This window comes from Pezoporus occidentalis, unplaced genomic scaffold (genome assembly GCF_034315485.1).
Source record: "Pezoporus occidentalis ecotype Australia unplaced genomic scaffold, CSIRO_AGI_Poc_V1 ctg43, whole genome shotgun sequence".
NCBI lineage: Eukaryota > Metazoa > Chordata > Aves > Psittaciformes > Psittacidae > Pezoporus > Pezoporus occidentalis.
This window is the reverse complement of record NW_026915758.1, coordinates 181,016-195,409: the sequence shown is the minus strand read 5'-3', so window position 1 is coordinate 195,409 and position 14,394 is coordinate 181,016. Positions and strand designations below refer to the sequence as shown.

General features: G+C 45.3%; 1 protein-coding gene across 1 annotated transcript; it reads right to left on the bottom strand.

The window, feature by feature from the left end:
- Nucleotides 1-4,258: 4,258 nt before the first annotated feature.
- Nucleotides 4,259-14,023, bottom strand: ODC1 (ornithine decarboxylase 1). Its single transcript, XM_062634505.1, has 11 exons — nt 13,729-14,023; nt 10,726-10,876; nt 10,385-10,558; nt 10,044-10,216; nt 9,627-9,761; nt 9,396-9,477; nt 8,977-9,060; nt 7,592-7,754; nt 7,392-7,504; nt 6,903-7,117; nt 4,259-4,736 (listed from the first exon to the last, which is right to left on the bottom strand). The coding sequence occupies exons 2-11, from the start codon at nt 10,825-10,827 to the stop codon at nt 4,595-4,597; spliced, it is 1,383 nt and encodes a 460-aa protein (XP_062490489.1). The 5' UTR covers nt 10,828-10,876; nt 13,729-14,023; the 3' UTR covers nt 4,259-4,594.
- Nucleotides 14,024-14,394: the final 371 nt, after the last annotated feature.

Genomic DNA, 14,394 nt, shown 5'->3' with positions numbered 1-14,394 from the left:
GGGAAGCAGGGCAAGCGTTGTTTATGGGCAAGAGGTGTTTATGGAGTTGTTACAGTGAAATGCTGTTGCTACTGATGGACTGCAGTTAACAGCAAGTTAACTTGTTAAGAAGGAATCTTTTTATCTATCTGGCATGGCAATGGATGACTTTTTTCTAATCCTCACAGAAAGGGCAGCAGCACCTCTGTTATCCTACTGAAAACTGCACCCATGTTATCTTGTTTAAGCATTGTAACCCTGTTCCTTGCAAGACTGCCAATCTAGAGCTAATATCTTGTTCTTCCCAGCTAGCGAGTATAGTAGCCAAATATGAAAGGGTGATGCTTAAGCCCACTGGATGCCCTAATCCTGTTCTTCTCCCAAGGCAGGGAAATACATTTTAAGGATGGATGGAATAACACCGGTGGTTGCAAAGTACTTTGGGAATCCTTCATAACAAGCTGCTATGGTTGACCTTTCTCAGCTCATTTGTGGTGGTTGCTGTGTTCCCGAGGTACACAGACTGACCCTGCACTTACCCCAAAATAGTAAGGTGTCACACAGCTGGGAGCACTGGTCTCTGCACTGTTGGTCTGAAAGTGTCCCTGCCTCTGCTTCCTTCTTGAATGGCTGCACGGCCTTGCTGACTCTTGACTGTTTTCTGGACTGGAACATGGGAGTTGGCTCCATACCGCAAAAGCAGGGTGAGCCAATTTGCCCTTTGCAAAGCACTCTGAGGGCATGAATTGAAGACAGTGTAACTGCAAGGCACTTACTTTTTGTGGGAATGCTGTAGGCAAGACTGGGACCAGCTCCCTAAAGTCAGGGAGAGGAAGGAGGGCTGGTTTCAGCATGCTAATGCTTTGGGGAAAGACTAACAGACTGAGGAAAATTGTTGGTGTAGTATAAGTGTAAAGAAAGACAGGCAAATAAGGCTCTAATAGTAGCTGGCCTTTAGTGATATTTGCAAGACAACATGGACATATGATCCCAAGAGCTCCCCAGTGCTTGAGCATTTGCTTGTGATGCAGGTGGCCTCTCCTTACCAAAACAAAGCAGATTCAAGGGACCACTGTTGTTCATACCCATCACCAGCTCTCCAAAAAGTGGCACTGCTGGGGTTTAGCTGCTGTAAACATCTCCCATTTGTAGAGGACTCTAAATCCAGCTGAAGAGCAATAGCAAAGCTTGCCAAAATGGGAGTCCCAGACCCATATAAGCTTCCTGTTCTCCACGTATTTTCAGGATAGTCAAATGCATTGTTTTATATTAGCAAAAGGCAAATTTGAATTCGAGGCATCTGGGACATGGGCATTGAAACCAGACCATAGCCATTGAAGTACCAACTGCCCTCATACTGTAAAGAAAAACCAGGCGATGCTCGTTAAAACCAGGGTCACTTATTTAGAGCAAATTATTCTTACTTCTTTTGGTACTGATCAGTGCTTGTGTCAAGAGAAAATTAAAAATACTGATTATTACTGCAGTGATTGGTAACCTCTTTTTGACTACCAAACAGCATATTCACCTGAGCTCTTCCTGCAATACTCGTGGATGACGATTATTGTTTTTATCCGAGAGGGCTGGTTTTGACCCGGAAAGCAAGCTTTCCCTTTCACTCTTACTGCAGGTTGGTGCTGCGCTCAGTTACGAGATCCGTACGTGCTGCGGGTGAGGTCTGCGACGGCACAGCTCTCCCGGCTGCTCCCACGCCTTGGTCCTGCAGATGGAGCTATGCGGCCCCTGCTCGGCGCTGCTCCCTGCTGCGGGTTGCGCTGCGGGTGCCGGTGGGGCGGCAGGCTTGCCTCCTCCAAGGAGGCACTGACTGAAGCCGTCTGTCTGCAAGGCCTGTGCGGGAGCTTACAAGCCTTAAGCAAGACAACAAGTCTACAAGCAGCTTAAAATCAGACTGCGAGTTAAATGCGCATGCAGTGACACGGGGGATAGCTCCCCACAGTACACTGCCATTAGCATGTACCCCTGGTTCCTCACTTTCTCTCAGTCTGCTCCCTCTATTTTAGTACCCTTAAAACATTCCCACCCTCAATTTTCCATCAGAGGGCAAATGTTCCCCAACCTTTTTTGGCTTATGAAGCCACATTCACACCAAAGAATGCCAGCTGAACTCCAGTACAGGCCATGTGTAGCCATAGGTGGACTTTGGATTCAGACCTCAAGTGGCTTCACCCCATTCAAGAAAAAGCAATGGGGTGATGAGAAGCCATGCCCTCATCTGAGGGAAATGTCCTGATATTTCCTGCAGATATTACTTGTTTTCCAAGAGCGATCCCAAGAGAACTGGCACCCCATCACCAGTGAGGGACAATAGGAGCAGGAACAGCACAGTCCCTGCAAACAGGCCAGCACCATCCACAGTAAGACACTCAGCACCATACAGACTGTGGTTTGCAAGAAGAAAGCTGAAAGGTACAGACTTCTTCTTGGCTGCAACTTTGATACTAGTTGAGCTAATTATCTAAGACAGATGCAGCTGATCTCAATTACTCTAGCACTCAGCTCCTCCCCCCCCATCAGACAAGCTTGCTCCAGGGAGACATAATTATGACCAACGAATGTGGCAAAACAGAGCAAAGGCTTTGATGGCCCAAGACTTGGGGAAGGGACATCAAACTAAACTATTCATTGCTTGCTTTGTTACAGCTTTGCTGTCCTAGTGTAAGCTGCTTCGCCATACACTAGGAAACCTATTTCCCTCATTTGGATGGTAGGGAAGCCCCACAGTCACCATATGACTGATTCTTAGTGCTTAGAGTATTTTGAAATCAGTTTAAGTGGAAATGGACCCACTGAGATCCTGTGGAAGCCAAGAGCAGGGCAGCTGTGAGATGAAGGATATATAACTCAGTATTCCAAAGCCCAAAACATCTGCCTAGCATAATCCAGCTTCAAATGAGAAACTTGACTCTTGCTTAAAAACACACCATTGCTACAAAGATTTATTGCTCCTATGAGTTTGAGAATAGGTTGAGATTGTTTCAGCGCCAAGACCTCTAATCATTTGCTTTACCGGGTAAAACTGCCCCACGGCCGAGTGCCAGCTATCCTGAGGGAAACTTTGGAGGGAACCAGCTACTAGATGGTAGTAGAGCAGAGAAGAGATTCAGAGCAGCCCTGAAGAGAAGGACTTGTTGGGGTTGGTTGATGAGAAAATAAACATGAGCTGGCTTCAGTGTGCTCTCACAGCCCAGAAAGCCAACCGTATCCTGGGCTGCATCAAAAGGAGCGTGACCAGCAGGTCGAAGGAGGTGAACCTGCCCCTCTACTCTGCTCTGCTCTTGTGAGACCTCACCTGCAGTATTGTGTGCAGTTCTGGTGTCCTCAACATAAAAAGGACATGGAACTGTTGGAACAAGTCCAGAGGAGGGCCACGAGGATGATCAGGGGAGTGGAGCACCTCCCATATGAAGACAGGCTGAGGAAGTTGGGGCTGTTCAGCCTGGAGAAGAGAAGGCTGAGTGGAGACCTCATAGCAGCCTTCCAGTATCTGAAGGGGGCCTATAGGGATGCTGGGGAGGGACTCTTCATTAGAGACTGTAGTGATAGGACAGGGGGTAACGGGTTAAAACTTAAACAGGGGAAGTTTAGATTGGATATAAGAAGGAAATTCTTTCCTGCAAGGGTGGTGAGGCACTGGAACGGGTTGCCCAGGGAAGTTGTGAATGCTGCATCCCTGGCAGTGCTCAAGACCAGGCTGGACGAGGCCTTGGGTGATATGGTTTAGCGTAAGGTGTACCTGCCCATGGCAGGGGGGTTGGAACTTGATGATCTTAAGGTCCTTTCCAACCCTGACTATTCTATGATTCTATGATACTCAGGAATAACATACCACCACTTCAGTTTACCCTACTCGTTCAGCTCATGAAGAGTATAGTCCCAGCTATAGTCACATGTTTAAATAGCCATCAGTCCTGGCTGCAGCAGTTACAGACTAAAGATGAATGAAGCTAGCACCACACTGAGCTTACAGTAAGCCCATGTTAAGCCCATGTACAAGCTGTGTTAAGCCCATGTACAACAGCAAAAGACAAATGTGATTCCCCAAGGATTTATGTACCAGGTATTAAAAAGGCAGTTTAGTTTCCCCACCCATTAAGGGGTTTCCTTCACTTCAGTTAGGTGGGAGGGTGGAGAGATAGCAATTGCATTATTCATTTATTAGTAAGCTCTGGGTGCACAGCCCTTCATCTACTTTCATACATGGCACAAGGGCCATCCATGACAGATTCACTTCCAACAGATTAGTCAAACACAGGTCCAGTTATTTCAATATACTTTATTTTAAAACAGGTAGGTCACAAAACACTAAGCTTAGCCCGTTCTGCCATACACAAGCTACAAATACTTGTTTGACAGTTGAGGGTCAGTCTTTAGTAGCATACATGAAAAGTGAATAAAAATCCATATAAAACAATATTCAAATAGTTTCCATAGGAACACAGATAATTGTGACCCATCTCCCAGTCGTTTTTGTTGCATTTATGCCAAACCTAAAACTTTAAAAAACCACTTAAAAATTCTAGCAAGAATTAAGTTAATGGTCCCCCAAATGCCCTAAATTCCATTACTAACCTTGCAGTTAATTACTAAATATTACCTATACATTAATACTAGCTGAAGAACAAGTTGCTGGATATTCAATTCCACTTTCCCAGGCACAAGAGAGTGGCAGACTAGCAACATCCTGCTCCTCCACTTCAGCTAGGAACCCTCGCTCCTTGATCTGCTGCATTAGTTGCCTAGAACAAAAGAAAATTAAACAGTCACAAAGCGTTTCACTATGATGTGCCAAAAAGGTAATGAAGGACTTCTCTTACTGCCAGGGAGCACGAAATGAAATCTTTACTCGTGATCTGCAATCCAGATGATATTACCAGAGGGGGAAGGATGGTAAAATAGCTAAGTAAATGAAGAAAAGGCAGAGTATGTGCAGGTCACTTATGGCTGGCTAGGTTTTAGGGTAAGTTGGTTTCCCCATTGCTGGGTAGGACCTAGATCTGCAAAGATGCATCTATATACCTGTAGCTACATTTATACCCACATGCCATAGAGACTTAATGAGTTACTGCCCAATAGTTAAGAATTTCAGACCTATGCCACTGACTGTCCTTTATCCCACATCCTCACATTCCTGAGAAACTTGAATCACATAAAGGTATGGATGATAAGACTAGGAATGTAGAGGAGCTGAGCAGTGAGAACCACACAATGCCTTCCATACCCAGATAACCTCAGCTGACTGTATTTTTTGATTTAGTTTCTTTACACTATATGCAAAGCATGAAGTTGTGCTACTACATCCCTTACCCTTCAGTTACCCACCCTGACCTTGTAACAGAGGTGCTCCAGCCCTCTGATCACCTTCATGGAACAAGTCTAGAGGAAGGTCAACAGGTCAACATGCTACTTACGGTGGGGGCCCAAGCTGGACACAGTACTCCAGGTGGGGCCTCATGAGAGCGCTATAGAGAGGGAAATCACCTCCCTCAGTTGGCTGTTCACCCAAGGCTACAGCCCTCTTTCAGCCTTACAAGACCACCTGCCTTTTCCATTTTGGCAAGAAAACTCTGTGATACAAGCTGGCCCTTAACTCGAGGGGAAGTATCAGTGAAGTTACAGTGAAGATCTTTCCATGACAGGCTGAGAAAGTTACACTTGTTCAGCCCTCAGAGCCTTTCAGAAAAGGCTCCAGGCAGACCTTAGAGCAGCCTTGCAATACCCAAAGGGAACCTACACAAAATCTGAAGAGGGACTTTTCACAAGGGCATGTAGTGAAGGAGGAATGGCTTTAAACTGAAAGAGGGTAAATTTATGTTACATATAAGGGAAAAGTTCTTTATAGTGAGGGTGGTGAGGCACTGGAACATACAAGAAGCTGTGGATGCCCCATCCCTGGAAGTGTTCATGGCCAAGCTGGATGAGGCTCTGTGCAAACTGGTCCAGTGGAAGGTGTCCCTACCCCTGGCTAGTTCCAGGGGTAGATGATTTTGAAGCTAGATGGAGCTAGGTGATCTTGAAGGTCCCAAACCATTCTATGACAGTTACGTCTGCATAATTAAGGTCAGCATGCCTCACACAAAGCATTACATTTTTAACAGAAACCCAGTACTACAGTGAAAAAGCTAATTACTCTCCTGCAGAGGCATTTTCAGTTCAGTTTGGAGTCTTATAAGAAGTCTAAAAACTCCATTTGTTTGAGAAACACTTCGATTGACAGGAGATTTCACTAAAGGAAAAGCAAGGCTCATTGTTTCCATCGTAAGAGCTTCCTCTTACTTTTATGGCAGGAATTCCCCTGGACTTAAGCACTTTCAGTAAATCTGAAAGCAACCTAATAGCAAAGTTAAACATGCTTTAGGGTAATCCTGCTCCATCTTCCCATGGATATCTAGTACTCTGCACTGAGGAATGAGTCAGAGCTCAACCTAAGCCACAGACTAGCTCTCAACTAAACAGACAGGTCACGTTGTGAAGTGGCACTATTGGACATTCCTGCATCCTGCAGCCAAAATTTAGCAAGCTACCAATTTTGAAGACAGCATACCATTAGAACTGTTACTAACTGGCCTCTAAAACCAGTCACAGAAGCTAAGTGTAAAGAATTATGTAATGATTCTGTATGTCATGCTAGAGTGAAATTAGAAGCCCAGGATAACAAGAAGACTCCTAACATCACCCCTTCAAAAGCACCTCTCCTGGAAATGAGTACGTTGTAGAAAAGAGCAATTGGTAATGTTAGCATTGATCTAAGCACACCACAAAACACATTTATACAAGGTTTTACAAAAGCTATGACACAAAAAATCATGGCCCTATGTGTTCAGGGACAGCGAACTGATATGGGCTATTCAATACAGTCATCTTTATCAACAGCACTGATAGATCAAGATACTTAAATTACTAACCATGCTGGTCTTGACATCACATAGTGTATTGTTGGCCTCTGGAATCCATTGAAAGTAGAAGCTGCTGCAACAGTATAGGCACCCATGTTTTCAAACAGGATCCAGTCACCAACTTGTAACTCTGGCATATTAAAACGCTCAACAATACGATCTAGGCCATCACATGTTGGTCCCCATATGCTGCAGGAATAGCAGCTGTCATCTGGTTTAGGCCGCTAAGGAAGAGAGTTCAGTATAATTAGTTTGACTGTCAAAACAGACCTTTCAGAAGATGTATAATTAGTATAACATTCCAGAGAAGAGGAGGACCTGCTTACAGGTCCTTCTCCGCTCCAAGCTTTAAAATTAGTTCCACTGCATGCTTCCCAAGCCTAACGCCAGATTCTGGTAACGTAAAGGGAGCAGTAAACTGAGAAGTGACTGCTGTGATGAGGGCTCTCCTACATCCACAATACATGACTAGTAAGTGATATTTCTGACTGAGCATACCTTTTGCAGAACTGGTTTAACATGTGCATGATCATATAGGATGCAGTTGAATGATCCATAGACTCCATCATTCACATAGTACATAAGAGTTTTGTCATTTGCATCATCTTCATCTGTAAGAAGTTGAGATATCAGTAAGAGAATACTTGGAAAGAAACACACAGTTGGCTAGAAGATAGATTAGATCTAGATTTACATACCATCAGAACCTGTTTGTTCCTTTAAGACAATTTTTTTTGCAATGATGTTAACTGCCAGTGTGAATGCTGATGCAACATAGTACCGTCCTGGCTCTGCAATAATAGTTATTCCAGAATCTGAAGGGAAGTATTTATCCAGTGCTGGGTTGATAACACCTGTGATCTAGGGAAGAATCAGTTGCTGATATTAGAAATTCAGCAGTTACTCAGGTGCTATTCTAGAAGTCCCAGTCAGACTTCCATGCTCAAAATAATATACTGGTCAAACATGTGCTAACTATTAGCATATTGTAAACAACACTGATTGGCTTTGCTGTATTTTCCCACTCAAAAGTTTTGTTTGCATTAAAACCAGACACCACTTGCAGCTTAAAAATTTAAGTGACCAAAGCGCTCATGTTTCAGTCTAAGGAAATTACCCCTCCTAGACTCATAAAGCCAGTATTAATGCCCTGCAACTCCCCACACTTCAACTTTGACTTCTAGCACACTTGTAGTTCTGCTAATTAGGATGCAAAAAGCTGGGGAATATTGCATAAAGACAGAAGGCTTTTCCATCCACTTTCAAACTCAGTCACTTACATAAGCAATTATTTCCAAGTTCTTAAGTTAGTGATTAAGCAGCTGCCTCCAACCACAGCATGATTAGGTCATAGAGCCTGATGACAACATCATTTGCTCCTGACATTCCCTGTAAGCCAATACTGCACTATGAGAAGCCAGCCTTCATTAAGAGGTATTACAACTGAGACAATGTTAAGCCCACATCATTAGCAGAAATTCACTTTAGGTAATTTATTTGCCAATTCCTTATGTAAATATGTAACATCATTTAATACCATGTTAGGTTAGACTGGCAAGTGTTCTGACAACACTGCTCCAAATGGTAATCTGTTAATACCCAGTCACCTTGTCTCTTTCTGAAAGAGAACCATTTCTGTGTGAAAGCAGACTGGAGAACACTCATCAATTCAAAAATGGTCCAAAAGCCAATTCTAAACCAAATCAGAAACAGATTAGTTTGCTGCCATCCAGAAGGGCAGCATAGTCTCAGGACTACCTTTTCACCCTATCTGGGAGCACTGCCAATGTGAGATAGACATCTTCCAGTTGATACAGCACTTCAGACTATGCCAGTAAGAATCAAGCCTGCAATTAAAATCTGCTTTACAAGCTTGATATCTCTGCATGCTTATGTAGTCATTTAGCTATGTATCTAATTTTCAGTTTTCAGATTCATTCCTTTTCTTCTAAATTAAATTTCTGACCAAGCAACTTTTCTTGAAAGTATCTCTGTATACAAATAGAAAAACCAAGATTTTGTTTAATCCAGATTGACATTCAGAATGACTCTACGACCTGAAAAGTTCTTAGCAAAACTATACCTCTTCAAATTTAAGCTTGACATCTTCAGAGCCAGGGAAGCCACCACCAATATCAAGGAGATACATATTGAAGCCAAGTTCAGCCTAAAATGAGATTAACAGCAACACTGTCAAGAAAGCAGCTCTTAGTTTATCATTGTAGCTTAAAAAGTATTGTAAAACCATTTCATTAATACTTGGAACACAGCTAATTTATCATGTTCAAGTAATAAGTCACTTAAGTTTGAGCCGCTGATTTTAGCGCATTTGTAAATGAGGTTTGCAGAAGTGATCTAAGTAAGCCATCATGACCTCAAAAATTCCAACAACATGAAATCAGCATCTTGGCTAGCTTTTAACCTCTCAACAGTTTTACTCTTGATTCAGGTTTTGCCACAACAGTTGGTCAGTAGTTCCAGAGAAAGCAGAACTAGACTTACTCCCATATCAAACACACAGCGGGCATCAGAAATGGCTTGAACAAAGGTCTCTGGGTCTGTACATCCACTTCCAACATGGAAACTATAAAGAGATACAAAATATCAGTTGTTATTTGGCAAATTCATAAAGAAGTTCATACAAAACTCAAGCTATCATATGCAGAGGCATCTCTGTCAGGTATACCACTTAAATAAATCTCAGTATGACTGCATAGCAATCTCTCAACGCACCTTACTCCAATGATGGCAAGGTCAAGCTCTTTTGCACGCTCCAGAAGAAGCCTGCTGGTCTTAAGAGTAGCTCCAAATTTAACACTCAAACGACAAACTGCTTTGGAGTCATCAGTTGTAATGCGCAAGACTAACCTAGAAATAGGAGAAATGAAAGGTTAAGTTCCAGTACAAAAGACATCATTATCAGGCAAGTATGACCTTAGAATGAGACTGAACTTAAACATACAAGCTTTTCTGTGTGCCTCTTCTTAATGTGCCAGTAAGCTATACAGGATTAGATTTCACTGGCTAAAAGTACTTTTCTTGTAGTTTTGCAGCCCATCTTAACTAACAAAGAACAAGGTTCAGATAACAGATGTTTCCGTAACTTGGGAACCCAAGCAAGAATTACACAGAACAATTAGCATAACTTACTTGGCTTTTGGATGAGCCCTTGCAACTTTCATTAGTTCTACTTCACTATCAAATGTCATCATCTGTACACCACTGCTGGCAGCATGTTTGATTTGAGATACTTGTTTGCAGGGATTTGCATATATTATTCGCTCAGGAGGTACACCAATGCTTTGTATCAGTTGTATTTCCGTCTAAAGAGACAACAGATTACATTTGTGAAATATATTTCTAGATGGATGATTAAAGTAAACAGTGCAACAAAAGAAACACTGCTTGGTTATGTTTAATTTTATATGAACACATCTTGTAAAGCTGAACATACCCCAACATCACAGATTAGAACACAGTCAAGATCTTACCTTACTGGCACAATCAAATCCTGCACCGAGAACAGCAAGCGCCTTCACTACAGCTTTGCTGTCGTTACATTTGACAGCGTAGAAGGGGGTTACCCGAGGAAGGGCTTTATGCCACCGCACGTGCTTCTTTACAATATCCCCGAGGTCAGCAACATAAAAGGCATCTTTATCATCCTAGAGCAAACACACATCTTAGTTACAAACAAAGATAAGAAGATAAGCATAGAGGTCAGCATTTGAGGAGGAGGTTGCCTTGCAGATCATCTGCAAAGACAACTTGTTCCCTTAGTTTATAAAGTTTGTGGCATCACAAAATGCAGTGATTTTCCTATCATACTTACAGAAGATGACACTTCATTTATTTTTTGGTCAAGGATATCCTTGGCAGTAAAGCCTTCGTCAAGGAAGGTGAATTCAAACTCTTCATTGCTGAAGCTACTCATGATTTCCAAAACTTCAGCTTTACGTAAAAGGATTTAAGACAAACTGTTGCTACAAAGAGAAACAACAACAAAAAAAAAAAAAAAAAAAAAAACCCACATTCAATACTTCACTTAAATTCATATAATTTACATTCACTACTTCACTTTAATGTACCCATTATATGACCACTACATAGTGGTCATACAATTTACAATTATACAACTCCCACAGTGATTACTAATAGTGGCATAGATTAGGATTTTACACAGACGACAGATCAGATTTGATCAGAACTAAGGAAGCACTCCACAAAATAATCTTCCTAGCTTGAAGGCTAATTCTCCTCTGTTCAGCACCTGTATTATCTACTCAACCTAGTCAAAGGGAAAAAAAGAAAAATCAAATAAATACTGTCAGATGTTATTAGTCTAAGCCCCTGGAAGTTTCCACTGTCTTCACATTCACCTCCACATCAGAGCTGTTAATATTAAGGCTAGCGACACTGGCAAGCGGGTAACTTTTAAAAGTTACCCAAACTCTTGAGCACTTTTGTAGCTCACCAGTTTCTGGGAAAACGCCTTTCTGTTACTACAGACAGAATCCGAGGATGCTACTGACTTCTGAGTAGTAACTACTCTCACTAGGTCTAAACCAGTTCAGACTATGGATAAACCAGCCACAAGATGACAGCTTTCTTTGAATTTGCTCTGTTGGTGGTTACAGCTTCCCTGTTATACCCATGACCTCCAACCTACACAAGGAAAACCTCAGCTGTCAGGAGTGGCAGATATACACTAACAGTGGCTCCTAACTGTGACCTCTTAACAGTGTTCCCAATTAACACTTTATAACAGGATTTTACAGTAGTCATACATACGAAATATTCATTGTTAACAGAAATCTACCAGCCAAGTAGAAAGTTCCTTGAGAACCAGAACTAAAAAGCAAAAGCACACTCCTCTGCCATCCAAGGCCCATGAAGTCCATGGTAAAGTGCATGGGTCATCCTTTTACTGGGTAGACCAAAGAAAGAATTGACAGTCTACTCCATTAAGCTGTTAACTTGTGCAGAAGTGCGTGCTACCTTTTAAAGACCTCAGCCTTGCAAGTGACTCATAGGGAAGATATGGTTTCAAGTAACCAGGTCCAGCCCTCTTCCTTCTCTCAGCATTCTTTACACTCAATCTAGTCATACAGTTTGGGACTGAAGATTATGTAAACTCTAAATTATTCTCTAACCTTTAGCTACATCACCATTCCCTCTATTTTCAAGAGGACTGGCTATAAACTGTATGATAAGTAATTTATGTTTTATAGCTGTTACAGGTTAATGAAGTTCTAACACCAACAGAATCACGCATTCCATATACAAGAATCCATTAAACTTTTATCTACTGAATGAGTCTGAAAAGTCAGCACTTACGACTTCAACTTCAGCCTTCAGAAACACACGGCAGCTGAACTGCCAGTGTCAAGGAAGACCTACTTCACATCTTTTGATCATTTCTCACTTAGAGACAAACCAGATTTGAAATTCAAACTAGATTAAGCTTTAATGAAATAAAAGCCAACAATCCACCGAGCCTTATCCTCCCCCCCCTGCTCTCATTCACATGCAGTGTTAATTCTCCCAGAAGCTGGATTAAAGTCTTCTCTTAAAAGCCTCTTTGAAAGAGCCTTAAGAAGCAGCAAATTAAACACTTCTCAGGAAACTGTTATTAAAGAGACACAGCAGCACACTGTAAGATGATTTCGGCAAGATGTTGCAGCTCTGCAGAAAGCAGTTCAGGGACTTCCAGCTGCGGTTAAGAGAAGCAAACACCATCAGGCAGAATTTATCTTATCCTCCCCTCTGTACAGAGCTGCATGAAAAGCACTTTTCCTATTAACCTCTAAGATAGGAATTACTTTTGCTGGACACGGCAGACTGAGAAGTTCTTGCCAGCCTTCCATCTCCACCTTATTGCACAATTTTAACTACAGTGTAATTACACATAATATAGACAGAACACGATCACCTAGATGCAAACTGTAGCCTCACAGTGTATATTTCTATTTGGTCTGCGTGCAAAGTGTCTGCAGCTTCCAAAAGAAAGGCAATTTGTGCTCACTTATAAGTTACTCTCCAGAACATTCCCTTATTCAGCAGCTGTATTTAGACACAGCTGAGTCATGCCTGCAGGCTCTGTACTCAAACAGCGAACCTGCGTCTCGAACGGGCGCCCGAGGCGCTCCTGACCTGGGCGGTGGCAAGTCGCTGCTGACCGCTACCGGCAAGGAACCCTCAGGCTGCCCTGCTCCCGCTGACGGCCCTTCTGCCTGTAAAGCCATGCGGCGCTTAGCTGTGCTGCCTGACTGGGCACTGAACGCTCCAGCAGCCGCAGATGCTGCGGCACCGTGAGGAGGCACCTCAGTCTGCCCTGGGGTCGGCTTTAAAGCCTACTTCACCTTGCAGTTACCCCCACCCCCGAGACCCCGCAGAACAGACGGGCCGCCGCCTGGGGCCAGGGATGCGCCGGGCGCCCCGAGCCGCGCTCCCGCCGCGCACCTGCCGCTCCCCACGCCGGAAACAGCCCGGCGGGGCCGTCCCCTCCCCCGCTCCCGGGACGCGCCAACACCTCCCCGTGCGAGCCCGCCTGACCCGTTCGCAGCCGCCCGGAGCCTGCCTTCTTCCCCCCACACTCCCCTCCCTTCCCCGCCCCACTGGGACTGGGGATTCCCCGGCCGCGGAAGGAGGGAGGCCCCGTGCCCGGCGGCAGCAGCCGGCGCCCAGCCCGGGCTGCTTGGCAGCGGCCCCGCAGACACGTGGCTCCGCGCGGGCCGGCTTCCGCCGCGCGCGCCTGCCCCGGCCCCTTCCGTCCGCCTCGCTCCGCTCCCCGCCCGGCCCGGCACACGCCGCCGCTCGCCTCGCCTCACCTCACCTCACGCAGCGGTGGCGGGAGCTGCTGTCAAGCCTCGGCGGCGGCGGCCGATGCCCTCGCTCTGAGCCGCCGCCTCCTCCTCCTCCTGCGAGCCGGGCGCGGTGCGAGGAGCCGGGCGGGAGGCGCCCTGCCGCCTGAGGAGGAGCGGGGCCGGCGGGGCAAGCGGCGCGCCGCAGCTCACAAAGCTTCGCCGGTCCGGCTGCTCTCCTATATATAGGGCAGCCCGCGTCGCTATGGCAACGCACCAGCTCAAACCAGCCCTGATCGGCTACGGCCGGGTAGGGACTCCGGCCAGCCGCTATTGTGACGTTGGCGGGAACATGCGCGGGGAGCGCCCCGCCCACCCCCGGCCGCCCCGCCCACTCCCGGCCGCGCTGCGCGTTGAGTGGGGCGGGTGTCTGCGGGAGAGGGGGGTGCCGCGGCGCCCCTCGGCCTGCCCTGTCCTGCCCTGCCCTGCGCTCTCCTCGTCCCGCAGCGCGGTGTGCGCCATCCCGACCCACGGCCGCAGCACTCCTGCGCGTCCGGCCGCGGGCAGTGGGGGGCTGCGGCTGCGGGCGGTGATTTGGCGGATGCCCAGTGCAACGCTTAGGCAGGGTGCTCAGTGTCACGCTCATAGCATCTGTGAGGTGACACGCTGGAAGCGTCGGTTTCCCGCAAAGCCATCCC

Bases quoted from the DNA above. Each gene is read 5' to 3' on its own strand.
- ODC1 (XM_062634505.1), bottom strand. From the start codon at position 10,827: ATGAGTAGCTTCAGCAATGAAGAGTTTGAATTCACCTTCCTTGACGAA. The intron at 10,559-10,725 runs GTAAGTATGATA...TGTTTGCTCTAG, and splicing joins TAAATGAAGTGTCATCTTCT to GATGATAAAGATGCCTTTTA. The intron at 9,061-9,395 runs GTAAGTCTAGTT...ATCTCATTTTAG, and splicing joins GCTGTGTGTTTGATATGGGA to GCTGAACTTGGCTTCAATAT.